Source organism: Chaetodon auriga, chromosome 9, assembly GCF_051107435.1.
Source record: "Chaetodon auriga isolate fChaAug3 chromosome 9, fChaAug3.hap1, whole genome shotgun sequence".
Taxonomy (NCBI): Eukaryota; Metazoa; Chordata; class Actinopteri; order Chaetodontiformes; family Chaetodontidae; genus Chaetodon; species Chaetodon auriga.
Genome location: NC_135082.1, coordinates 11,127,884 through 11,154,274, shown reverse-complemented (window position 1 = coordinate 11,154,274; position 26,391 = coordinate 11,127,884). Strand labels below are relative to the sequence as shown.

Below are 26,391 nucleotides of genomic sequence, written 5' to 3'. Positions count from 1 at the left end.
AAAGGTGAGCAGCGCCTCATTGTCTTACCTCATTGTGTGCAGGCGCTGGTCACATCAGGGCGCCAGGAAGCGGCATCATTAACTTGTTTGTGAGCATGTTAACAGATTTTTACAGATTTGCTGCAGTTGAAGAATGTGGATATGGTAGTTAATGATCTTTCAGCCACACAAACCACTATGAATATCCCTTTGTTCAGCTGGGCAGAAAAACATTTTTTTCCCCCCAGTTTTACCTTAACAGTGGGTCCTTTTTTCCTTGTGTGTCAATTGCAGCAGAAAACAACAAACCATTATCTATCCGTTCTTTCAGTTTAGACCTGTCAACGCGGATGAGTAGCCTTGTAAAGAAATGTATATGAAAACTGTGGGACATGGTCTGTTACACTGTATATTGTGTTGAAATATGCCTCTTTCATATATTAAAGGATTTATGATAACAGAGGAGTGTTTTCCGTTTTAACTCGAGCAAACATGGACGGCATGTAGATTTGCTCAAGGGCTGGATTTACAATTTCAATTTGAATATTTTCCACTAACCCTCGATCCCACGACGCTGCAGAGGCAATATTTCACTTCATCCACTGTATTTGATTAACTGAGGTTTCTCATTTTTGAGATTAAGATTTAACACATAGGACCAGCTCCTAAAACATGACGAAACAATATATAAAGAATTTATATAGTTCAAATCAGCACCCGACCAGCTTTCGCATTAAAATGCTGCTTCCATGTTCATGCATTGGTAATAAGAATCCTATAATGACGTATGTATAATGGTACACCATGAGTACTCTACTTTTATACTTCAAGTACCTTTTGCTGATCATAGTTTTCTATTAATACATTTTGTATGGAGGGATTTTACTTGATTGAGTGTATTTTTACATTAGTGTAGTTACTTTAAGGATCAACGCACTTGTTTCACCGCTGAGCTCTGAGGAAAGCGGTGAAGCAGCTCTGCACATCATCTGCTCTGCACTGGAACATCGTTTTTAAGGTTTTCTGTGATTAGAAAATGCTTTTATTAATCAAATGATGAGAAATCAGCCAATAGAGGGAGACAAATAGTGACTGTTCAGGCAGATAGACTTCTGCTGTGACTTCCTCATTCAATCCTGTATGAAAGCAAAAATGCAATGTTAAGAAAAAAAAAAGAAGCTAAAGAAACTGCAGGCAGACAACAGAGTTTGTATTATATTCTGTCCATTAGTGGCTTTTGAAGGACAGCGAAACATTGAACAAATCAATTCAGTTACCTGCAATTACAGCTCTGCCTTAAGATGTTGAGATCAAAGAGTGACTCTTCAACACGATTAATCAACTTCAGAGACTTGACGTTTTCCTTCCCCATGTATCTCAAAGATGAAACACTCAGGCGGGAGCCTTGACAATGAACAAATGACTTGATGGACTCGAGCGTCAGTGCTCTTCTGGCATGAGGCGTCATGGCCGCGAGGACAGCTCCTGCCTCTGAGGTTCCTCCTTTGTGATTCCATTTAAAACCGCTGTTGCAATGAGCACGAGCTGTCCAAATAGGAACGACTGGTGCTGCGTTTTTATCTGCACGGGAAACATCATGTACAGTACGCAGCGGCAATCAGCTCCCACTCATCTGCACAGCAGCCTGGTTAATCATTCAAACCAAGCTGTGATATCACTGCTCGATGCACACCGCATTTCCCTTTTTGAGGGAAAATCTTTAATTTATTCACCACATTGTATCAAAGATGTGTGAGGCCACGTCAGACTCTGCTGCCTCTTTCCTTTGAGCTGCACGGTGCTGCTCTTATTCTGCTCACGCATCTGACCTCCTGACCTTTAACAGTAGCCGGTGTTCCACGTTTTCCACTGGTACCTTGTTGTTTGCATCTGCTTCACTTTAAGGAAGCTTCAGCAGAGTGATAATTGAAGCTTGAATGCATGAGCTGGTGGTTTGTGGTGGAGCTGGAGACAAATTTATGTGAGAGAAGTGCCTTCTCCCTCGAGGGTGCAGTCTTAGCTAAAGCGTAGTTTAATGTCAGCACTTGATTATCTATTGTGCGGTTGACTGAGCACATAAATGTATGAGCCCAGCGTCAACAGCATTTTGCATGAACTGTTTGGCTTTACAAATACAAATGAACACATCGGCATAAAAAAACGTCAACTAGTTCACAAATGTGCTTCTTCTTTTTTCTCTCAACACAATCCAGCAGAACAAAAGATAGATAATGCATGAAATATACAGCCGTCCTCTTATCCACAAATCAAACCCCGACCCCAACCCCGCTGGTCAAATACAACAGATTTTGTAAAAGACGAGGCGTAAAAAATGCTGCTGTGGTAGAAACAAAAAGAAAGAAAGAAAAAACTAATAACGATAACTAATAAATCATGCATCTGGGCTGGAAATCGGTCAGAAAAATGTATTTAATTCTATGAAACAACATAAACAAACATCATATCAACATAGTCCTAAACATATACATAACATATGTAGGCCTATATAGAACTTGCATGCTATATAATAAAACATAGTGCTAGCTTCAAAGACATGTAATGGTAAAATGCTGGATGTGGAATACAAACACCACATTCATAAACTGCGCGACACGTGCAGTAAATACACACTGTGATCTTGAGATTCATTTCAGTTGTTTTATCCCAGATCTGACCTCTGTTCCTTCGCTGTCACCTCTTCACAGCTAAATACCACTCAGATATCTTCCCTGTCTGATCTCCACTGTTCCTGTGGGAGGCTGCTAGACAATGCTTTCTGTCTTCTCTTGAGAATTTGAAATGTGAATGAAATAAAAGCAGGAACCCTTATGATCGTGTTTTACAGTGTCCAAACCACGTGACGCCATATCTGGCTGATCTCCTCAGGCGATGGCCAAGACTTCTCTCCTTGTAGTGGAGGGATTGTAAATCACTTCTTTGTTTTGTGTCCCTGGATGGGAGAATTGTATGTATTAAGATTTGCTCATCTTAGCTACTTTTCACTGCAGGCTATGTGGCATTGAATGATTTTATTAATTTTTATGTTTGAAATAGAGCACACATGCATTTATATATGCAGCACAAAGCACCAGTCATAGCTGCAGGTATGGATCTCCTGTATAGTCCAACCTGGACCATCTACACGCAAGGAAAGCAATGGAAGCAGTAGGTTCTGTCTTAATGAAATGTACATATCTATTAACTTTTGACTATGGCTCCAGACAGTTGACAGCTAATACCTCCTTACTGTAAAGCCTGGTTCAAGGGAGAATAAGTTTTGCTTTCAATTCTAACATTTAATGCTTTACAGAAGATACTTTAGAAGGATTCCTCCTTTTGTGAGTCGCTTCATTTTAGCTGTAGAAAACAGCAGCTATTAAAAGACTACAAATGTAGCCGTAACATGCACTGCCTGTAGGTGGCGCAAAGCTCATGAATGCTGTAGCTTTGACTTTCTTGGCCTTTTCAGCATGTGGCAGCACTGATACCCCTGCTTCTGCAGGTATTAAAATGCTGTTTTTACTCTCTATTCCGACACGTCAGAGGACGGCGTAGTGTGTAAATGGTGTGATTAACAGCTCCCCCTAGTGGACAATCTTCAACCTGCTGATTGTGAAGAAGTAAGCTACTTACCACCTAGTTCTACAAGATGCTTCAGTCAATATCATAAATGAATTAACTCACTTTTACCTGAACAGTTTCTCTATTAATGTTATATACCGATAAGCAAAGTAGAAACTGACTTCTGTTTGCTGTCCAGTGGAATTACCTTGTGAGTCTGGGCTTTTCCTAACCTGCAGTCTAAATGTTGCTCTGCCAATGAGGACTTAAGCCTTTCAACATTCATAAAGTCTGTTGAGTTTTTCACTCTGCAGAATAATTAGCCAGATTTCCCACGCTTCATAGCTCTATGATCATGAACGACAGCAGGGCTCAGGCCCCAGTTCTGTATCCTTGCAGCCCTGCAGTGTCTGACTCCGTCTAGAGCCCTGGAAGCATACATTCAGGATGTTCAGGAATTCACCCAGTTGTTTTGATCTTTGTCTGAGCAGCTGAGTTGGATCCATACCGTTTGTAATTAGCCGGTTAAAGAGTATATTGCAGGAGCTGACTGGCCTCGTTTTTGCTCTCTGAGAAGGAAGGCCTCTTGTTCCTGAAGGGGTGTCACAAGCATCCGTCATCAAGGAACACCAGCTAAGTGGGAAAGGTTCCTGTGGTGAGGTGAAAGACCGTCAGCCTCCAGATACGGCTTTTAGTCCAGCTTTTGCGGCCTGCAATTGATTTATTGATGCATTCAACATAGAGAACTACCCCTGCCAAACAGTCAAAGGCGCCCTTTCAGTAGTGGGTGACGTCGCATCTGCGTCAGCTAACTGGGATAACTTGGACATCACATGACTGTGCTCAGTTCCTCTTCTTTTCATGTGGTGTGTTAAAAGCATTCTTTCAGAGTAACTAGGGCAGAGATGGAGGAGTGCGAGAGGTTATTGACACACACACATGTTTGGAAAAACATGAATATGCTTGATCTTTGAAGTGTGCTCATTCTCCTGCGTGTTAGTAAATGGAAGGAAATGTTCCTTACTGGTTTTCTCATGTAGTTTGAAAAAGAAAACTAGATGATTATTAACTCTAATCCTTGAGTTTGTACCCAATCCACAACTCCTGTTAGCGGTGGCCTCCTCGTGGATATCAAATTATGTCATGATGCTTCAGCTGTGCTGCTTGTTGTGCTCGAACAGATCTGATTGGTTGATGGTGTAATCGAATGAGTTTCTGTAATTACCTGAAAAACAGCAATTCACTCGGAGCCCACTCGAATTAATGGTGAAACAGATTATGGCCGAAGCACCAACCTCATGGCGCTGCTCTTAATCTGCTGGCGCCTCAGTCACAGGAGCGAGCCATGGGGTTAAGTTGAAGGAGAGGGCTTCTCAGGCCAACCATAATTCACCCATGTGGCTCTGCTTCAAAGGCAGAAGCACACAAGCGTTAATTGCATGTCACCCATTTTTAGCTGGAATATTTATCTGTGCTTTATATGTCTGTAGTGCTTTCAAGGTGCTCAACAGGAAGAGCAGGCTGTGTGTGCGTGTGTGCCTGCCTGCGTGTGTGTGTGTGTGTGTGTGTGTGTGTGTCTAACTTGGGACAAATTGATGTGCCCAAATTAGTTTCACTGCAGTTGCATTTATTCCACTGTAAACTGGTTTATGTTTCATTAGAGCTATGGTTGAGGCTAGCGGAATGGTTAAAGTTGGACATGTGGTCATTATGGTTAGAGTTAGCCTTCAGAGAATGAGAATGAGAATGAACCAATGCAGAGTGGTTAAAATAATGGCTCGTTTTTTGGGGAAATTCACTCTCTTGTTGAGAGTGTGCTGCTTGTCTGGCACTGCACTCGATCAGAAAACCACAACTGGTCCCTTTTAAGCTTTGTTTTTGTAAGAATGAAACAAATGAGATAAAAGTGTAAACAGTCCCTGATGCATAATATTATTATATTTATTAAAACATGCAAGCTGTCATAATTGCTGTCAGGAGAGAAAAGGTCTAAAACAGTCCACTGTGTGTGTTTGTATGTGAGTGCCTGACTGTATGCATGTGATTTTAGGCCTTTCACTGAAGATCTCTCTGAGGATTGTGTGCTTACAAATTAAAGATGTTCTTGCTGAGTGCCACCCCCCCCCCAAAAAAAAAAAAAAAAAAAAAAATCATGTTTCTCTTCAGAAATACTGAAGAATGAAAGGGCACAAGTGAAGCTTTTTAAAGGGCTTGAATTGTGTTAATTAATGAGTTAACGGCCGCCTTTCCAGGATATTAATCATGTCAAACTCCACCGTGAAGGGATCAGCTAATGGCACCCTGAAAACGGCTAAAAGTGAAGTGCAATAAGAGTTCTTTACACACTTCATGTACCAAAGAATTTAAGCTTTATTGAGCATGAAATATGGAATCCTATCTACACAGCCGTATGCTCATAATCACATCATTCCTCTATATATCGTCAAGGCAAGCTTACATAACATATGCATCTGCCAACAAGTCCTACTTAATCATATTAGTAAGAAACAGGTTCTTCAATACCTCCGACTTCTTCCTCGACCTTTTCAGTGCTGCAGATTTGTTTATCTCCCACCTTAATATATGTTACTACAAGGAAATGTAATCACACTCCTTTTGAGTTCGGTTTCAGTGAAGTCAGGGAACGATGGCTTCTGCAGGTGAGAGCTACATAAACTGAGTCACACTCTTTTGTGAGCGGGAAGTACAGCCAAACGGCGTGGCGACCTTCTTGAAAGGGACGGTTGTAGTTATCAGGAATGGAAGAGGGGCATGAAGAAGAACATAACGCTTTTTTCTTTTTTGTTTCCTCCACTGCGCCCTGGTACCTCACCTGGCAGAGTACATACATGTATTAAGGCTGAGTCCTTACCGCAGAGGCCTCGGCCCCTCTTCCTATCAGGACCCTTTGCTGTACGTCATCCTCTCTCTCCAGCTATCAGCGTCAAAACAAAGCAGAGAAACTGCTGCAGCATCAAGAATGAATCTCAACTTATCCATCATGTCAAGTGTTGTTTGTTTAGTGCAGTATGCTACAGTTTGCCTTACAGATGTCATATATGTATACTGGACATTTTTAGTAGCTAAAACCTTTTTCAGCCCTACTACATATCAGACCAAAACACTTGCTTTTTAAACAATTATATCACCCCAATTTTCACACTTATCACAGCAATTATGCACACTTATGACACAGCCGTGATTTTCCTGCACACATTGTTTGTACATGTGACAGAAAACCTTTGAATCTGTGAATCCTTTAAGTCTACTTACTGTGCATAGAAACTATCCAGGGCAGACACCACAAACCGCAAAGGCAAAGCAAAATAGTAAACTTCTAGAGTTAAAACCACTGTTCTCAAATCCTCCTGAGGCTTTTCCATACATCTGCTGTTTTGTGTGTTTTGCATATTTACTCAAAGGATGACCTGCTGCTTAAAATCCACTCCAAACCATCAAAAATCACTCAGGATGGAAACAACTAAATCTTTTATTAATTTTCTAAAAAGTTGACTTCTTGCAAATATACAGAAAAAACACACACACAAACACATCATAAGAGTAATGCCCCGACACACACCTAAATGAACAGCAGCGTACAGTCAACACAGCTGAGCCTACACACACACCTCCACCTTGCCAGGACTGTTGGAATGATGTGCGGTTAACAGCCTGTGTACTGAGTGATGGACTGTACTGTACTCCACATGAGCGCACCAGCCTTGGCCGTGTCATTACCGTTTTTATTCCTTAAACCTCAGAGCAGATTTGTGCATCTGCACCTATTAAACTGGTCTACAGGTTTTTGCTGCCAAAACTCTCATCCTCTGACCTTTTATTGCCTCCCCAGCTCCGAGCCAACAGCTTGAACCATATTCTCCCCTTTAAGCATCAGGACGCGGACAGTATGTTCTCTGGCAAGCATGACTACTGGAGGATTCTTCATGCAGATTAACTCGCTGTCTAAAGTCAACATTATTGAGATTAGATATGACAACAGCTGATCACACATGCTCACTAAGCAGAAGCTGACCTTTTCTCTGTTTTTTGAATCTATTTATGTCTTGTGTGGCAGTCAGGCGGTATAGAGTTTAATAGCAAACAGCATACAAACAACAAGAAGAAACTTTGAGAAACATGTTTTTATTGGCATCCAGCGGGTGCCGGGTAAGGCCTCAGCAGGAGTCCCCCTCAGCAAGACAAACAGCCCAGCGTCTGGCTGTGCGTATGATGGCATAAAAGTGTTTTTCAGTGCTGAAATTGAATGTCGAAATCGATGTCCAGATTTAGTTTTGATATGTCTTAGGGTTGTCATATCACATTAAGATGGATTCCCTGAGGGAGGTGTTGCAAAAAAGTGTGATGAGGAGGATCCTTTCCTCCAGGAGAAGTCAATCAATATGCCTCTCAGACGCTGTCTTTTTCAGCTCCAGCACCACTTTGTCCTTTTTTTTTAACACTGCTGACACAGTTCAATTAAACTTCCGCTTCAATAAAAAAGGCTGGATTCAGTGAATGTAAGTGGGTCTAACTCATTTCAATTTCAGTCCACCCAAGCATTTCCCCGCTATGTAATCTCACACTTTCCTTAAAATAGATGATCAGAACAATTAAATTATGATGCATCTAGATCGGTGCTTGAGAGTAACCTAATCTCACTCTCATAACTGGTTTCTGTTAGTCCGTGTGTGTGTGTGTGTGCGTGTCAGTGAGTGAGTGTGCACTGAATGATGACAAATCACACCTCACGCCATGTGGTTGCATCCTTTGTCATCACTCCATCAGCTGCGCTCAGAAGGAGACAGAACAAGTGTGGAAGTAATTATACTCAGGTGCCTCAGGGCTGTACACAGGCACCTGATCAATATTCAATCTCAGTTATTTCACCCCACATTACCATCCCACACAGGGCTGCTCGATGACTGCAAGGCCCGACGCTGCTCATTGAGACTGAGAATCACTTAATCAGACAGAGTAACTAGATTCAATTGAAAGCAGGTGGAGATATTCTGGTGAGCCTTTGATGCAGTATGACAAATTGAGAAGGATTCTTCCAACACCTCCAGGACATGAGACAAATCACTTTCAGTAGTTGTGCCAGTGTGTGTTTACGGGGGTAGATGTTTGAAATATTAGTCAGCTATTAGCCGTTGATGTGTGTTTGTGGATGACTTTGGGTGGATGGATAACAGACAGGAACTTCTGCATGGAAAGTTGTACTTGAAAAGTGTCCATTCTCAAGATAGTGTGCGCATTTGACGGCAGCAAGCTTTTTATCTGGAGAACTTTAGTGGTGAGGACAGTTTGTCACACTTCATATTAAGATCAACATGTTCACCATTAACTAATTTCTTACTAGCACGCGTATTAGTACCATGTTGGCTTTTGATTAGTCATGAAAATGCACTTAATAATGCTTTATTCTGGTGGTTTGGGATGTTCAGAGTTCGGTTGAGGTTGTTGTCATCATAATTCACAGACAACAACTTCCTTATTTACTGTTAACAATAATTACAAGGTCACTGAGGGAAAACTCTTACTTGATGGTCTAGTAGTTGTAGAATGTGGTCATGGAGAATAAGGCATCAATAAGTGCTTTATAATGACGAATAACTGCGCCTTAATGTAAAGCGTTATCAAAAAGAAGTTTTTAAAGAAGCCGTCACTGTATTTTATATATTCATTTAGCCAAAGTATTTTGATTGGAGCTTCATTCTTGATCTTGGAAACAGCAGGTTGACAAAAAATTGTCAACTCTCGGTCTTACGCATTTATTGGATGCCCAGAAGGCAGATTTGGGATGGAAAATCACTTTAAATTGGTAATAAAAAATAAATTAAATTTAAAAAAAAGCGATTGTTTGACCATAAATTCTCATCTCAGCATGCACTTGCAGAGCACAGTGCAGCTCTCAGTCTCGTCTCATGGCCTTCATCAGCGAATGGAGTCTGCCGAGGTCTCATTGAAATGGTCCAGCAACTTACAGCCACGTGATGACAGCTGAGCCATCCACGTCAAATGAGCAAACTCCATCTGCTGAGGAAGGAACCCTGTTATTCGACCCCCCTGGCATTCATTAGACTTCAGTCCATCTGGTTTATTAACACATGACGGTGGTTTCAATTACAATTGTTTCTCAGGAATCAAACACTCACCTTATGCAAGTTTGAAAGATGTCTGTAAAGAGTTTGTAGTTTGCTCTTTCAGGCAACATCTTTGATCTTACCTTATTCAGACCGACTGAGAGAGAGAGAGAGAGATCAGCCGATCTGCTCAGATACTGTAAGTATGTGGAACCATGACACAGTCCAGGATCAAGACTAAGAAAAATGCTTTATGAAAGATGAGTGTAGTTCACATGCAGTCTCCATAGAGACAGACACAATGCCACCATGTTGTGCCGTGATGTATTGAATAACCTTGTTAACTTAACCTTTCCGAGAACAGCTTGCCGTCGAGACTGTGAGACCACAGCAGCACTCAATCAAAGCTTAAGTCATGCAGGAATTACACGAAATGTTCTTTTGACACACACTGCATTTCATACTTTATATATTGTATATATATTGTATAGTGCATGGAGGTGCATGTAAAGGCTTTGCTTCATAGCTGCAGATTCATTTTGGGCTCGGCCTAGAGGAAGGTCTTTACCAGCACAACGTCGATCATTATGTCTAAATTACTAAAGGTCATAGTTTAATGCTTTCAACCTTGTGAGGAAGTTTAATGCACCAACCGCTTCCAGCGTGATTCACGACACTGATGACAGAGCAACAGCTTTGTCAGTTTTCCTTTTCTAATCCCCATAAAATGTTTTCTGTCAATGGCAGAATCACACATTCCCTCTCTGGGCTCATTTTTAATTCAGGATACTATGAAAGACCATCATTACTTTAACGGTCACACTTTGCTACTGATCAAGAAAGAGGTTCATGTCACCTCTGCAGAGCAAAGAATATACGCGAGTGACTGCCGCGCACATGAAGCTGTGTCTGAGTCTCCGATCCAAGTTCAAGTTTGTTTTATTCTACAAATGATCGCAGACCTGTTTGGTGATTGATTATTATTGATTGGTTCAGCTTGTTGAAATGGATGCTTCTATGATTAGCTTTCACGGCTGTGAAATATCTGTTTCACTCACGTCCTCTTGGAATATGTTTCAGTGTGCCTTTCATGTTGTCTCCTGGGACCTGTTTGACTTTCATGACAAGCAACCAAACTAGTTTCACCTCAGAGGAAGAGCAGAGGGAGAAAATTGGAGATTCTACGTTCCACCACTTCCCCAGTCTTTAGCTGCTCCTGTCCCGACTTGTTAGAAACGTGCTGCCGCATCAAATTCAGAATAGGCAGATGTTTAGAAAAAATCAATGAAGCTGACGAGATAAAACATTAAATATATTGTCTTTGTGCTGTTTTCGATTGAGCACATGTCAGCAAGGATTAGCAAATTATCACATTGTGTTTTATTTATGTTTTACACGGCGTCCAAACTTATTTGGAATAGGAGTCGGACACTTGAGCCAAGTTGTTCTCCCAAGTGCCAGAAAATCATCCCTCTGCCACATTCTGCATTTTTAAGAGGGCTTTCCATGACACACTCGAGTGATTTTTGACAGACCTTTATGAGCTGGAACAGTATCTGCATCCAAGATACAAAGTGATAGAAAGCCAGCTCACTAAAGAAGTTCCTGCTCCTTTCAGTGCAGCCAACAGATGGATTCAGTGGAAGAACAGCATTTTCCAATCAGTGACAAAGCAATGAAAACGAAGCCAACAGGCCCAATGGACCAAAAAAAACACAGACACTTAACTGCTGGAAGGATTTTGAAACTTTTTTTACAGAAGAAAAGAAGTTTGAGCCTTATTTAATGACTCGTGCATCACCGTTTACGACCTACAGTCACACACGTGGGAGGACGATGTTCAGCATCCAGAGTTGGTGACTTGCAAAGTATCAGCTTCACACCCAGCAAAGAGAAGTGCTGCTCTGTCCTGCAGAAGCACGCAGGAAAGTGTTGCAGAGGATTTGTTTTCCAGCAAAACAAACGCCTAAACAAGCACCAGAGCGCTCTCCTGGCCCTATTTACACTGCAAAGAGAAGCAACAAATGTTCGCTCGCTTTCCGTCAGCAGTCACAAGACGGTTTGTGATGGAAAAACACTGAAACATCACGAGTCTCTGGGATGTGGGCTTTTAAATCCTGAAGAAATTATAGGGGAAATGTGTGAGCGTGAGCTCTGATACAGATTTCGGGAAGCTTTTTAAAGACACAGTATCACTGTGGTGGAGGCACGGAGGGGAAATCTGATAAATGACCAACTGTCTGTGAGGCCTTTTGTGACACTCAATAAACCTCACTTCTTCTGTAATGTGATGGGTTTTAGGCTGTGTCCATCTATTTCTGTCCTTGTTGCCCTTTTTCCTGCACCAAGCAGCTGTTTTATATGCTTAAAAACAGCTTTTTAAAACTTTCAGCACAGTGAATCCGGCAACACACTGCATCTCATTATTGTGTGAGAAAAAAGGAGCTTTTTGATAACACGGATGGATGTCTGTTAACCCTCACAGACATGCTGGCTACTTTTGTGTGCCAGTGCCATGATGATGCCTCAAGCTGTCTTTATGCTCACTTTCATTCCTCTAAGGCTGATCACACAACAGACATGTTAACATACGGTGTCCTTATGATGGCATGACGACTTGAGTATGAAGTAGTGATCTGCCTGAGGATCTCAATGCAGCCGCTCACACGTTACCTTTGTAAGCATTATAAACCCTGACAGCAGCACTATTTTGCACTTCTGCAGTCATCTGACAACAAAACCAGAAATATGAGTTCAAGGGCAGCGGCTGCCTTTTGTGCAGTTCTACTGAACCAAAAAAACAAGGGATCAGAGAGAGGTGCAGCCGACAGAAAACACATTTAACCTGCTGAGAACACGCAGAAAGTGTCAGTAAGACAGACTTGTTTGTCAAAATTGTCTATCGATTTCACCCCCACTGCTTCCCAGGTGATGGCTGCGATGCAATTCAGATGTTTGCTGACTGAAAAACGAGGAAGCAGGAGACTCGTAATTATTTCCATGTTCTTTTTAAAAAAAATGGAAAGCAAAGTAAAGAATGAATGTGAACACACGGGGATTAGACACTAGTATTGACATGGCAGAGTAATCAGACATGTGGGGTGCACGTAATTACTCTATCCATCTTTTTTAAGCCTAATTTCAGACAATAATATGGTTTCTTGTGCACATGTAATTAAACATAGTCACCAGTCTGGGTGACAGCAGACAACGGCAGCAATTACGTTTTTTTTCCGTGGTACCTCAGTCACCACTTGCTTTTATTACCATAGGTCCATGCTGTTAAGGCCTCTGAGTGCCCATAAGTTTCCACTCATGTTGAATAGAAACAGTCGTTGAAGATCAGTCACACCACACAGTCATCCTTGGCACCTACAGAAAACAAGGTTTATATTCATGTTCTTGTGCTACCATGCCTGCTGCCACACTGCTCGCCACTGCAGCTCATATAGCATCATTAACCCCGCCTCCACCCCAGCATCCACCTGTACGCTGAGTGTACCTTCCCCACATTGGGGAAGCTAATATTATCACTTGTGGGGAGCCAGTAGGAAAGAGCTCACGTCCAGTGTGACATCACAGCGAGGGGGTCTGACTGAAAAGACTAAAACCAGCTTTGTGTTGGTCCAGCTTACTTTCAGATTTTCTGACTTCTGTGACAATCAGCTCTCAGCCCATTGGCTGCTACTGAAGATGTAAATCTTTAAAAATGGGTCACAAATATATAGCTTGACTTTTAAAAACAAGTCAGATATTTCCTAAAACAGTTGGACACTGTGGTGTTTAGCAAATATTACTCAACAGGAGTGACTTGTGTATTATGAGGGACTAATTAAGGCTGCAGATTAACACGCATTTGGTGCTGCATTCACTATTCCCAGCAGCAGGAAGGTGTATGTTGGATTGATGTTCAGAGTAATGATGGGACATGTCAGCCAGTGCATTGATGTGGCTCATTTGTGTATTTTTAATAGTTGTTTGTGGAGCAGTAGAAATGTAAGCTACAGATTTTAGCTACAGTGCTTGTTATAGGATCAGGTTGTTGGTTTTGCTGAGTTTAACTTCTCATGAGATTTGTTGACAACAACAAAAAATGTAGTATGTAACCATCATCATTTTTTCATCCCGTTTATTAATAAAGAATCGCCCTATAATGGTTATTGTAGCCAGTGAGTCATCTTTGGCAACACAGTTTGACAGCACAGAGACAGCATTGTTGTGAGGAACAGGGTGTGGAAAATGGATGAAGTTTGGGTGCGGATGGCGGACGAGCAGCTCTTCATAATTTAGTAGAGGCCAGCCTACATCCACAGGGCAGTATTTTCAGGTGTGAAGTCAATGTCATTGCCACAGCACTGTGCTACCACAGCATTTCAGTGTTAACAAGTGAAGTTTTTACAGTCAGCGTTGGTTCATCAGCCATAACTCTCCACCTGAGCACCTGAGAAGTGCTGTAAAATCAGTCCACTTACTCCACACGCGGTGATTCTTTAATGTTTCAGCAGCAGAGCGGAGAATTTGTCAGATGTGCATCTTTTATAATCTCATGACGATAGCTCTTCCTTTAATGCAGGAGGGGAAAAAAAGTTTGTCCTCTTTTCCCAGGTCTGAGACGTGTGTGTAAAGAATACAGAATTTGATTTATGTTGTCTCCACTGGGACTCCCAGGGATCTGCTTCACTGAGATAGGAAAGAGGAGTCTGTATGTAAAGGAGGTGAGGAGAAAAACCATATGATTTATGTGTGTGCCCAGATTGTACTGTAAAAGAACTGCTGTCCAACCTCGTCGAATCAGGACTGGAATGTGTCTTTGTGGCAGAACAGGTGCTGCTTGTCCCAGTGAATGTGGAGGGAGAGACAACATGTGTAACATTCAATAATGAACTGTCAACACACAAGATACACCGTCTCACCTTGAACAGTGAGCTGAAAAGCACATTTAAAAAGGCTGATAGAGGTAAATTCCCACAGGCACAAAAGAATAAAGTCGTTTCCTTTCAAAATGAAAATACACATTTTACTCAGCAATGTACACATTTAATTACTACATGCAGCTACTACCAGGCTTCTTTCCCAGCTGCTCATTTGTTATGTTTGTAGATGTGTTTGTGATTTAATGTGGAGATTCAAGTAAGTTTAAAAAAAATCCATCTCAGACTTGACCATTCATCTTAATTAGGCTCATAGGCCCCCACCGTGTAATTCAGGGATGTAATATGCACATATGTTTTATTTCTTCCCAAAGCAAAGATTGCACATTAGCGTCACACAAGTACGGATTGTTAACTCAAATCGTTACTTAAGGCCATTGAGAAATTGACTTATTCACAAAAATTGTAACAGTAGCTGTCACAATGTCGAAATAATTTAGCTCAACTGTGTCCACGACTTCAAATCTAATTACAAAGAGGACCCCAAAGCTCTTAGGCTTGAAAACATCATTCATACGACACCCTGATACTTCAGAGGAAATGCAGTTCCTCTAAAGTCTGAATCTGCAGTTGCTAACAAGAGAATCAAAGAAGATCTGTGGTCAAGGTTGACGTCTCATCCAGAGTTACTAAAGAGGATGAGTGTTTGCTCGTTCCACCTCTGGACCTGTCTCTGCTGTCAGCCCTCTGACTTTTGCTTCGGTGAGGTCACATTCGTTACAAACATCAGATGAACTTCAAACAAGCCGACTTCTTCGGCAGCATCCATGACAGTACTTTTCATGCAGCCTTTTCTACTGCTTCACTTCCATCTCATAGCAACCTGCCACAGTCATAAATAACTTAAGAGCTTATGAAAAACACCGTAGAGCGAAGTCAAGTGTATTTTGTTTGATGTCATGACAGCAATCAAAGATAAATCTTGAATATTAACACTGCACCAATCAATGATTGAAAGTCTGAATCTCATCCAAGTCTTCCTTAAAAGCTTGTTAAAATAAGAAATCAGAGCACTGATGAATTGAATAAAGATGAAAGCAGTCAATGGACAACTGTTTAAATTACTGACTATCAAAGCACAGGCTGCAGTTTCTCCATTGACAACACTATGCTCAAAGTATACAAGTCTGCCACACAAGCTCTGTCTGAATCTTTACAAACACTGTTTACATTCAGCTATAACTCACTTATTGATTAATTATAATGTACATGTAAGTTTTACTGTGGACCACAACAACCACATAGAGCTTAAAGGCTTTCATCGGCCAGCAGACACACTAACCATCACTTCAGCACAATACCAAACAGTGAAACCCACATTAATTAACATCAACCCACCAAGGTGAACAGAAGCTGCGGACCACCCCCGTCTCCAGGTCAGCCTGTGGTGATCTGACACAGAGCATCTCACAAAAACATCTGATTGTCTTACTTGTTTTTGAATTTGACCAATACCAAGCATTGAAAGTCAGGATATCTCCACTGCAGCTCCGTCAATTTTGACCACTGATGTTAGTGTGGTGAATCACTGGAATGCCCCTTTAAAGGTATTAAAACTAGATTTTGACACGGGGCCAATTTCAAATACGGGGCCTCAAGATCAAGTTAAAATGCTGGAGCCACGTTACCAGCTCAGTTTGAGAATTAAAGCTGCAGTAGGTAAGATGGAGAAGAGAGCGGACTTAGCCGCTCCCTCTCCCGGGTGAGGGGGTGTGGGGGTGGGCGGTTCACAGCGTCCGTGAGTAGTGATTGACAGATGTCAGGCACTCCCTAAGATGCTCCTCTGGCTCTGATTGGTTGTTTTGTGTCGGGCGCAGTGGATTCTTGCAAATCGCAGTAGGAGCAGTAGGTGGGACCAGTGGAGCCGTTTCTTTCACAGATTACATGTTTCATGTTCTGCTGTCTGGGCTTAGGGACAGTTTTAGCAAATATGACAAAAAAATTACTTTTATACAAGTCACCTACTGCCGCTTTAAGGATGAATATCACCAGACAAATCTGCATTTTATAAAATTACCATCTAATTTCCACAGAGCAAAACTATGATCCCGGGGCCCAGTTGCCCGTGTTGCCCAGCTGCTAATCCAGCCTTGATCACGCAGTACAGAGACGAACCATTTAGTATGACAGTGTGACGCACCTCTGCATGAACATAAAGTGATCTGTGTACTTGGCACACACTACATCACTGCTAGTGCTCCAGTGCCATTGTAAGTACTTGATCACTCTGATGACAAAAGATAATGCAAATATCGTTTTCTCATGGATTGCTTCTCGCCTTTCATTACGCAAATGTACAATCAGGCAAATGACATTGAAGATATCAAAGTGAGAGCATCACCTGTCCTTCATGCTGTCTCTGCTGTCTCAGCGATATCACTTCATCTTTTGGCCCATTATGGAAAAAGCTCCTTGTCACAAAAGATACATTTCAAAGGCCAAACTTAAAAGCGGCTCCTGAACAGTTTGAGTGAATACAGCTTGGTCTTACATTAAAAATAATAATCACGATTTTAAGGACATTACACATGAAATACAACCACAGGATACATCACCACAACATTCAGCAAATTAAGACAACCAACACCATCTACAGTAAATCAATATTCAACATCAGTATGTACTATCAACTTTATTAGCTATACCAATTTCGCCAAACCTCCTTCCTCACCATAGGCCCACCCCGACCACCTGATAGAGACATGCTTGTTGTTACTTTGGTGAGACACTGGGTGCAAATTAGTTGCTGGTGTTTTGGCTTGGTTCTTTTCCAACAATCAGAGTCTAAGCTAACAATGGGCTTCTCTGCAGAGTCTAGAAAAAGAAAAGAAAAAAAAAAGAAAAAAAAAAGCTGTCTGTTTAAATACTGTATCCTGCATCCATTAGAAAGTATTCATGAGAAATCGCACCTACGTCACCAACGGTCAGCAGAATGTAATCGTGTTAGGATCAGACTTTCAACACGCAGACTGAGCTGTCATGAGACTTTAAAAAACAAGTGAGACTGACAAGTTCACTTTTGTTTGGCTCAGCTGTGAAATGTGCTTTTATTTCTTTCATCTATCAAAAAATGACTTCATTGATAGTTATTATGAAAAGGTCTTTAAGTTGGAACGAATGGCTTTATTAATGGTCAGTAAACTTTTAATCCTAATGTTTTATCATTAATGAACCCTTAATAAGAACAAACTACCTCAGACTGGTTTGACATTTACAGAATCAGACTTGATTATTAAAACTCATCATTAATTTTTAGAAAGTGAGAAAATTTGGGAGTTTATTAATGAATTACTGACATTTGTAACTGTGTTATTACAAAATAGAAAAGACAAACTCCAACCAGTTACATCTTTTCAAACTAAATTTTAAAAATTTGCTATGGCTCATGGATGATCTGTAGAGCATTATTACATTATTTATTAACCATTAATAAATCCATTGGTCACAAGTCTACAAAGGGATACTTCAAGGAAAGCATTTGACATAAAACGTCACATTGTGTGAAGCTAAGAAGCTGTGCAGTAGATTCAAATTTCATCATTAGCCTGCAGGAAACTGGCTTCTAAAAAGACAGCTAGTATCTAAACATTTCACACTTGAACATACTAATGTTGGCCAGTGGCACATCTCAGTGTTGTCAGCGACCAGCATGACATTGAATGTAGCCAGTGATTGACAAAGGTTAAGGCCAATAGAAAAAAAGAGCTGCGTCTGAGTCGCCCCTCAGTGTCCCTTCTCATCTGTGCGTCTTTGAACTCAGTGCTCATATTTCCTCTAGTTTTGACCCAGAGACACTTTTTTTCCTTTTTAGCGTGCTCGTCTCCTTTCTGAGCAGTAGATCTGTGTGGTTATCCTTTGATTTTCTGTTGAAAGCCTTTGTTTTGTTTTTGGTGCAACAGGACAGTGCATAAGCACAGACAGAGGTAGACACATAAAAAACATAGATATAGAAAAAAGGTTTACAAGCAACACATAGTGTGTGCATTCAAACAGAGGCAGAAAAAATGAAAAAAACAAAACAACCCCCAAAAAACATTAGAAATAAAATAATAGATAGCAATAATTGGCACCCCCCAAGACTACCACAGCCCCTCTGTGGAATCCACGGCCGAACCAGAGGTGCTGCCTCATCACCAGCACTGTTTCCATGATTTCCTGAAACTTCACAATCATAACTGAGATTGAGTACGGGGGACAATAAATGATTCAATAGCAGGATAAAGCGATCAGACAACAGCAGGCAATTTTGTCTTTAAATAAGCACAGGAGAAATTAGGATGGGTCAATAAATAAATAAGTAGGCGTAGACAAGAAAATTATGTAAGTAAATGAATGAGCAGATGAAAGAGTGAACAAGAGGGTTGATCTTCAGTGTGTGCGTGGTACCAAACACTAAGGCCAAAAAAAAAAAAAAAAAGATAAATTGAAATGAAATAATAATCATTGGAATCATTATTAATGACAATGACAAAAGGAGGAGAAGTGCTTAACACATCATTATCATGAGTGAGATCATCAGACAAAGGTAGATGTGTGTGAAATGGAGGATAAGTCACGAGAGATGAACTGTTCAGAGTGAGATTTCAGGGGAAAGGCAGCTCGTCCTGCAGCACAGAGAGTTTGATCTGCAGTTAGTGTGTGGACAGAGACATTGGCTTCATCAGCAAAGGTTGTTATTTTTGGACATTATTATATGTGACTGTGGGTGCGTGAGTGGGTGCGTGAGTGGGTGAGTATTGCACTGTTTATGTTGAAAGCCTTTGACATTACCTCATTTTGTTTATTTCAGTCATAGTGCTGCTCAAGCTTCACAGCCCAGTCTTTTCTATAGCATCAACATGTGACTTATTTGTTTGAAAGAGCTGCAGAGCGTCACTTCTCAGGCAACACCATCCACCAAGCCACTTCCTGTTGGGGCGAGCAGCACAACCTTTACACGTCCGTCTGACTAGATGCCAGTACAGCGATAGCTGGGATCAATGGCTGTGCTGGAACCGTCTGTTTTGACCACGGTGGTCTTGGATGACTGCTGGGAGCTGTACAGCGCATTTCTGTGGCAAAGACGCTCGCGGTAAGTCTGGGCGAAGATGAGCAACATCAGCGGGTTGATGCAGCTGTGGGAGTAGCTGAGGCAGATGCTGATGTTGTAGGCATACACAAAGCCAATAGTGGGGGTGTTGTTGGTCAGGTTGATCACCTGAATGACGTGGTAGGGCGACCAGCAGATCAGGAACAGGGCAATGACCATGAGGACCATCTTGGTGGCTCTTTTAGCCCAAACAGACTGCTTACGCTTGACGCGACGGATGGAGCTGAAGACGTGGTAGAGGGTTAGCGAGTAGAAGGTACTGATGATGATGAGAGGGACGATGAAGCCCAGGATGGACTGGTAGAGAGTGTACCAGTACATGTCCTCAGGCCCATCCAGGTTCATCATGCACACCTCCAAATGTTGTCTGCGCACAACCTTGGCGTACAGCATGACGGGGACGGTGAGGAGGAAGCTGCCCAGCCACACCAGCAAGTTGATGATGATGGTCCACTGGATGGTCCTCTTCTCTGAGGTGGGGTGGACAATAGCTACGTACCTGGGAGGAAGAAGTCATAGGTTTAGAGCCCGGCTGCGGCCTGTGACACAAACGGTTCAAGCAACTTTGTCGAAGTGCATATAAAGAACATTAGTTTTGCTTTAAGAGGTCATTTTCATCTTTGACAAGCTCAGAGAATCAAATCATTCGAGGGGGAATGATGAAACCAAGTGGTGTGTCAGAGATACACTCTCAATATTGTACGTGCTCAGTTACGTGATGAATGCAGTGACAAATTAGTATAAGTTAGACGGGGTAGAAAATGAACACATTTCCATTTGGATCTTGCATTTGATTGTGTTTCAATTTGAGAAGCTGCTCGGCTATTTTATTCAGAATTGACCTCCGTCTTTAGGACATCTGCAAGAAATAAATGACTCCTTTGTCATTACACCAAGTGTCATTTAAGTGGAGCAAATTACATATTTCTAGTTGCTACTCCACCTCATGAGATTTAAGAGGTGTGTGAATTATTAAGATGCTGACTTTCTTGCAATTTTCTCCAGCACATCCTTCCTTGTAATGACGTTCAACCATAAATCAATAGTTCAGTTCATCAACAGAAGCTAGTGTCGTCTTTTGAAGTTGAATAAATATACTTTTAGTGTGACGGCTCAATCAATAAGTCCAGATCAATACCCAGTTTCCAGCCTATATGGCGCAGGCGCATGCTGTCTGCAGCTGACACCTGCCCCATCACAGGAGCATGATTCCACCCCTGCACTTTTTCCCAAGATAGTCATTGATGATCTGCATAAACAGTACTTCAGATAATGAGCTCCAGTACATGACAACCTGTTGGTGGCTGCGATGACAGAATAAGAACAAATCGGAGGTGTGAACTAACTAGTTAGTCATGTAGAATTTCCTTTTGTAACTTTGTCATGTCATGCCAAGTTGGACAGCGTAGCTCAGAGATCTTTTCATTGCACAGGGCGATGTGACCTCAGTTACTGTATAATGATATATAATCATAACATACACAGCACAACCCACAGTGAAACTCTCAGGTGCCTCGCTCCAGAGCAAGTCTAACAGGCAGATAAAGAAAACAAAGATGAATTTCACTATAAACTAGAGGATAATCTAGCAATAGAATAGATAGCAATCAAATAGAAAACATATAGAGTAAAAATGAGCAGAACTATGTGGTCAGTAATGATTTTCAATGTTGTGTGTTGCAATCTGTGAAATTTTCTGAGGCACTGTTAAAAATGTCTCATGGGTGAAACAAGAAAACAGATGAAATCCTATTCTTTATGTTTTTGTCAAAATCATGTCTTAATACTATGGTGTGTCGAATGCTGGTGTACATAGTATCTAGGGTGAAAGGCGGCGGTGCGATAATGCACATTTTAAATGTAATTGTATTTGCATAGAGTGGTGAAGAGGTTCATTTTGATTTAGCATGCTGAAGAGACTGGAGCGAGGGCTGACGGCAGGGCCTTGAGGTGCACACATCCCACCATCAGAACCCCAACACTTTTAAAATCACTGCTCCACCTTTGCAAGTTACATATGGATACATTCAAAGGCTTCTGACTTGGGACTGTCAGAAGTACACTCCAGTACACTGAACGTTTTATGTTCTGTCGTTGTAGATGTGACTGCACCAGTTTAGGTTTCTACAGAGGAAGACTCAGTTGCAATAAAGGGCATAAACTGTACCAACCATGTGTGGAGATTATTGATCTTGCTGTACTGGAAGGAAAAACAGCATAAGAGCAAAGAGTTTCAGGTCAAAAAGGGTTTCTTTTGGCAGCCTGCACACTGCAAGTATCTCTTACGCTTTTCTTATAACCCCAAATACGGTTGTTTTTCAGCAAAGATTCGATACTTACATCCAAGTCTGCTGTGTTTAGAAACAGTCAGTCATACTGATATCCACCAAAACTGACCTGACATGAAATTAAAGCATATCCTGAGATGAAATGGAATGAGCAGAAATAACTTGTCCAGTGTTGATGAAAACAAACCTGCCTTTGTTAGTACCACCATGGGAATACAAACAAAATCAGAAAGTCAGTTTATGAAGTGTCTTATTCCGATAAGGAAAAATATGGAGAGCAATTTGAGTCCTCAGTGACTGTGCACTTTGTGAGAATTGATATTAGAAGTTAACTTTGTCACTGTGGCTGAACTGTGCCTCGCTCTACACTCTGATAAAGAAAGCAATGTGATTTTGATGGTGTTGGACGGAGGCCGTAGGGGTATCATTGGAGCTGTTGGAGGAAAAACTCTAATCACAAGTTTCATTGAATTAGGATGACAAATAAGATGTTTAATCATCCCAGTGAAACATTTTAAACACTATAATTATGTCTTTCTTTGTATTTTTCCCATCGAGGTGTCAAACAGGCTCGACTTTTTTGTGTCTGTTTGTTTGATTATTGCTATTTTAAGTTTTATTTCCTTTTAACATGAGATTACGGCCGATATTTAGTTGTTTTGAAGGGGCTGGCTGATCTTTTTTCAGTGTTTGATGCAGCCAACCCTTTTCACTTTTCACAGGGATGATGAAAGTAATTTGAAAGGACAGAGTTGAATGGTTGTCATATCAAAGCAAGATAGTCCAGACAGTGCTGATAAAATGTCAAACACTGAATATGAAGCCGGTTAAAGGATATTTTTAAGTGCTGCTCAACAGAACACAATTAGCTGGGCTACTGGCCCTACAAAAATGCATTTGTATATTTTACTGAAGGTGTGTGACATTATGGCTCTGAGAACAACTAATGCTCAAGTGATTACCTTCAAATGGAGGCGTTTATGGTCTAACATTTGGCATGAAGACTAAATGAATTGTCCTCAGTGTCTTCAGATCATAAATGATGTCTTCATGGACTGTTGCACAGCTGATTACCACTGTACTGGTACTGTATATTTTTATTTATACATTGTTTGGTGATTATGTTTTTTTAGAGTGATGGCACCTGTACACTGGGGAAAGTACCTTTACTTTTATTCTCATTATTAGTATTATTATTGCAAATAGTAGTAGTAGAAGAACTTTAAGTATTGCTACTATTATTAGTACAGTTCTTTTTTCTGAAAGGAAAAAAAAATAATTGACAAGAATTAGCATCAGATCTGTGATATAGATGATCTGTAACTTACCGATCAATGCACAGCACGGTAACAATGCCCACCGTGGTGAACTGGTTGCTGACATCCACCACCACAACCGCTTTACACATAAAGTTTCCGAACACCCACTGTCTGTCTCTGACCAGCTGGTGAATGTTGAAGGGCATCACCAGCAAGAACAGCATGTCGGCTATTGCCAAGTTCAACACGTAGATGTCCGAAACCATTTTCTTCTTGCATGCTTTCACCGCGTAGATGACCAGTGCGTTGGCTATAACTCCTACTGAGCACAGGATGCCATAAATTGAAGGGAATATGTGCATGAAAGTGGCGATGTCGATGTGGCTGTATGATGGGGGGGTTGACTTCAGGCATGACTTGTCGGTCAAGTTCTCTGTTCGGTTGTTTTTGCAAAACACGCCCGTGTCATTCATCTTCAGATCCGCTAAAAAATCGCCTCAGGGTGGCTGTAATTAACGTCCTTCAGCCGGCGTTTGGTCTCCAAACTTGGGTAGCAAACTCTCCAGGAGCGCGTCGCTTCTGCTTGAGTTCGTCCCGGCGTGGGTTCCCCCTACCAGAATTGTCTGATTTGAACGAGGGAAACGTTAAATCTAATCAAGTGTCGTCCTTAGAAGACGCTTATCTATGGAAGCAAACTATGATCTGACCATTTGCCGTGCGCATCCGCGGCGCCAACCGCAGCGTGCGCCTCAGGGTGCGGGAGTCCCCTCCCTCCATAGATCACTCGCTCTGCTCTGTAATATGACAAGACGGAAAATAAACCTAAATGCCACAAATGTAGACAGTGGTATACCCTGATTATACATTTCAGTTAAGGAGGAGAGTATACAACATGTTTATTGTGTTCTTTCATATTAGTGTGAAATGATTCATTCTGAAGTGTGATACTTACAAGGATAACAAAGGCTTTCATTTAAAACTTAAAAATAGCAAAATGAAAGAATCAGTAAGACTAAAGACAACAATAACCGCTTTATGGATACTTTAAACGGCTTAAGGCACTGGGAGGATGAAATAGGGAGAAATCCAAAGGATTTTTCTAACAAAATACACACGTACAATTAAGCAACATGGTTCAGTTACTTTTATATAAAAAGAGATTTGTGTTCCTTTTTACCTTTCAATTAATCCACATTTCCAAAGGGCTTTTAAACATCCACACTTTTGTTTTCTCCAAATTATCATTTGTTTCAGCTTTAGGGAGTTGAACTGATTCATGCTATCACGAGCAATTAAGTTTCTTTAATGGTGAATATGCCCCAAAGGCTGCTGCGTAACTCTCGCACCAAAGATGTGATTTTCTGCTGAGCTCTGTTCAGACATCATCGTGGATCAGCTGTAAAGGACAGTATCTGATCCAGAGCTTGAAGCGGCTCAGCAGAGAGGGCTCTGCAGGGATCTGACCACAGGTCTGTGGGAATATATGTGACCTTATCTCATGCTGGCTTTAAGTACCTATGGTTCATTCCCCGTAACGCACCCTTTGTGTTCCATGTACTGTCCAAAATACACCACAAAATAATTATTCTTGCTCAGGCTTACACGCTTTGGGACTTTTGGTCTCACTGGTCCAGAACACATAGAAGACCTACTTCGGTGAACACTTCAAACTCAGTCTGCTGCTGCCAGCAAAAAAAATCCCCCCTGAATTGAATTCACATTATTAATTCATATTTCATCACACTGATTTCTTGGATTTAGATCCACGTGCATGATGCCTGTTTACAGAGATAGAAAGAAGAGTCAGTGTGGTTATGAGGATTGTATCTACAAGTCACAAACATGTTTACTGGCGGAACATCCAGCCAAGTCTATTTGGTTTTGACTCAGTATTCTCAGATGCAGTGAGATTGAAAACAAGAGAGCAGTAAAGCCACCACCTTTCAAATTGAGGGGCTGCAATCCCCTAAGTACAGCCTCAGCATAACTGTTCGAAATGATTTGTGACAAAAATATGGCATAATTTCTAGTGATAGTTTTTCAAACAACATAAATATATTTGTCAGCTGCTGCTTGAAGCTCATACCATCAATAAAACTATTGAGAGTCCAGTTTGGGTGATGCTGCTGTGAAAGGATAAACTGATTTGGATGAATAGATCAAAGAGAAACTTCCAAATCAGTCATGCTTTGTCAGTTTGATGGTCAAGACCAATGACAGCCCAGTGAGTGGTGTGCTCATCCAGTCATGTCCGGGAAAGGCTCGTGTTGATCTCTCAGTGAAGTAAAGCAACGATGGGGAACCAATTATGATGCCAAGGTCTAAAGCGACTCAGACAGTTGCCAAAGTCATGAAATGTTGAATTCCATGGACAGCAGATTGTGAGACGGTTGATACATTTTCTACAATAGAAATGCATTTCTTTCTGCCGTCAATAATTATTTTGAAGAGGAAATAAAGTGCTCCAGATCTGTCTGTACATCATGTTATTAGCTATGTCTTAGAGGACACTTACATATCAGTTTATTCAAAGCTACAGTGAGTGGACAACGCAAGTTTATGGGACATTAATAGCCATAAATGTTGTTGTTTGGTTTTGTGTAGCCTGTTACTGCAAAGAAATAATTGAGCTTTCTTCACAGGACCGTACTGTCGGCATTAGTATGGATTACAAAGCCTTAAAACTGGACTTGTGGCTGCTACAAATCTCCAAACCTGAGCAGTGAATCTTTTCTTTCTTTCAACAATTGCCACTGTGCCACTACTAGTGTAACAGGGTTAGTGAGGTCATACTTCCCATCTGCTCAGTGGCCGACACTGGAGGAGGGTGATTGCTCTGGTCAGCTCCTGAGTGTGAAGGTGTGCACCTGTGCTGAAAAAGAGCATGAGCACTCAATAAAACTCCACCCTGGATCTACACAATAAATGACAGCTTGTTAAAGTCTATTGATATTTATTGCCACTTTCAGGGCATGAATCACAGCCAAAGTAGGTCTTAATTGAGAATAGTTAATCCTCCCTTTAAAATCCTGGCTTTGTACGAGACACCTTACATATGGATTTGTTACTTCTTGACAGTGCAGTCCTGGACCACTTAATTGTAACAACCCACAATATGTTATTCCTCATTAATGAGACAATATGCACATCGCAGTGGCCTGAGGCGGCTCATAAGAGCTGGAAAAGATCACATAAAGCCCA

General features: G+C 41.3%; 1 protein-coding gene across 1 annotated transcript; it reads right to left on the bottom strand.

Moving 5' to 3' along the window:
- Positions 1–18,363: 18,363 nt before the first annotated feature.
- Positions 18,364–23,796, bottom strand: mchr2b (melanin concentrating hormone receptor 2b). The gene is made up of 2 exons (XM_076739115.1): positions 23,260–23,796; positions 18,364–20,142 (listed from the first exon to the last, which is right to left on the bottom strand). Exons 1-2 carry the CDS (start codon positions 23,661–23,663, stop codon positions 19,503–19,505), a joined length of 1,044 nt encoding a protein of 347 aa, XP_076595230.1. The 5' UTR covers positions 23,664–23,796; the 3' UTR covers positions 18,364–19,502.
- Between the last annotated feature and the right edge of the window lie 2,595 nt (positions 23,797–26,391).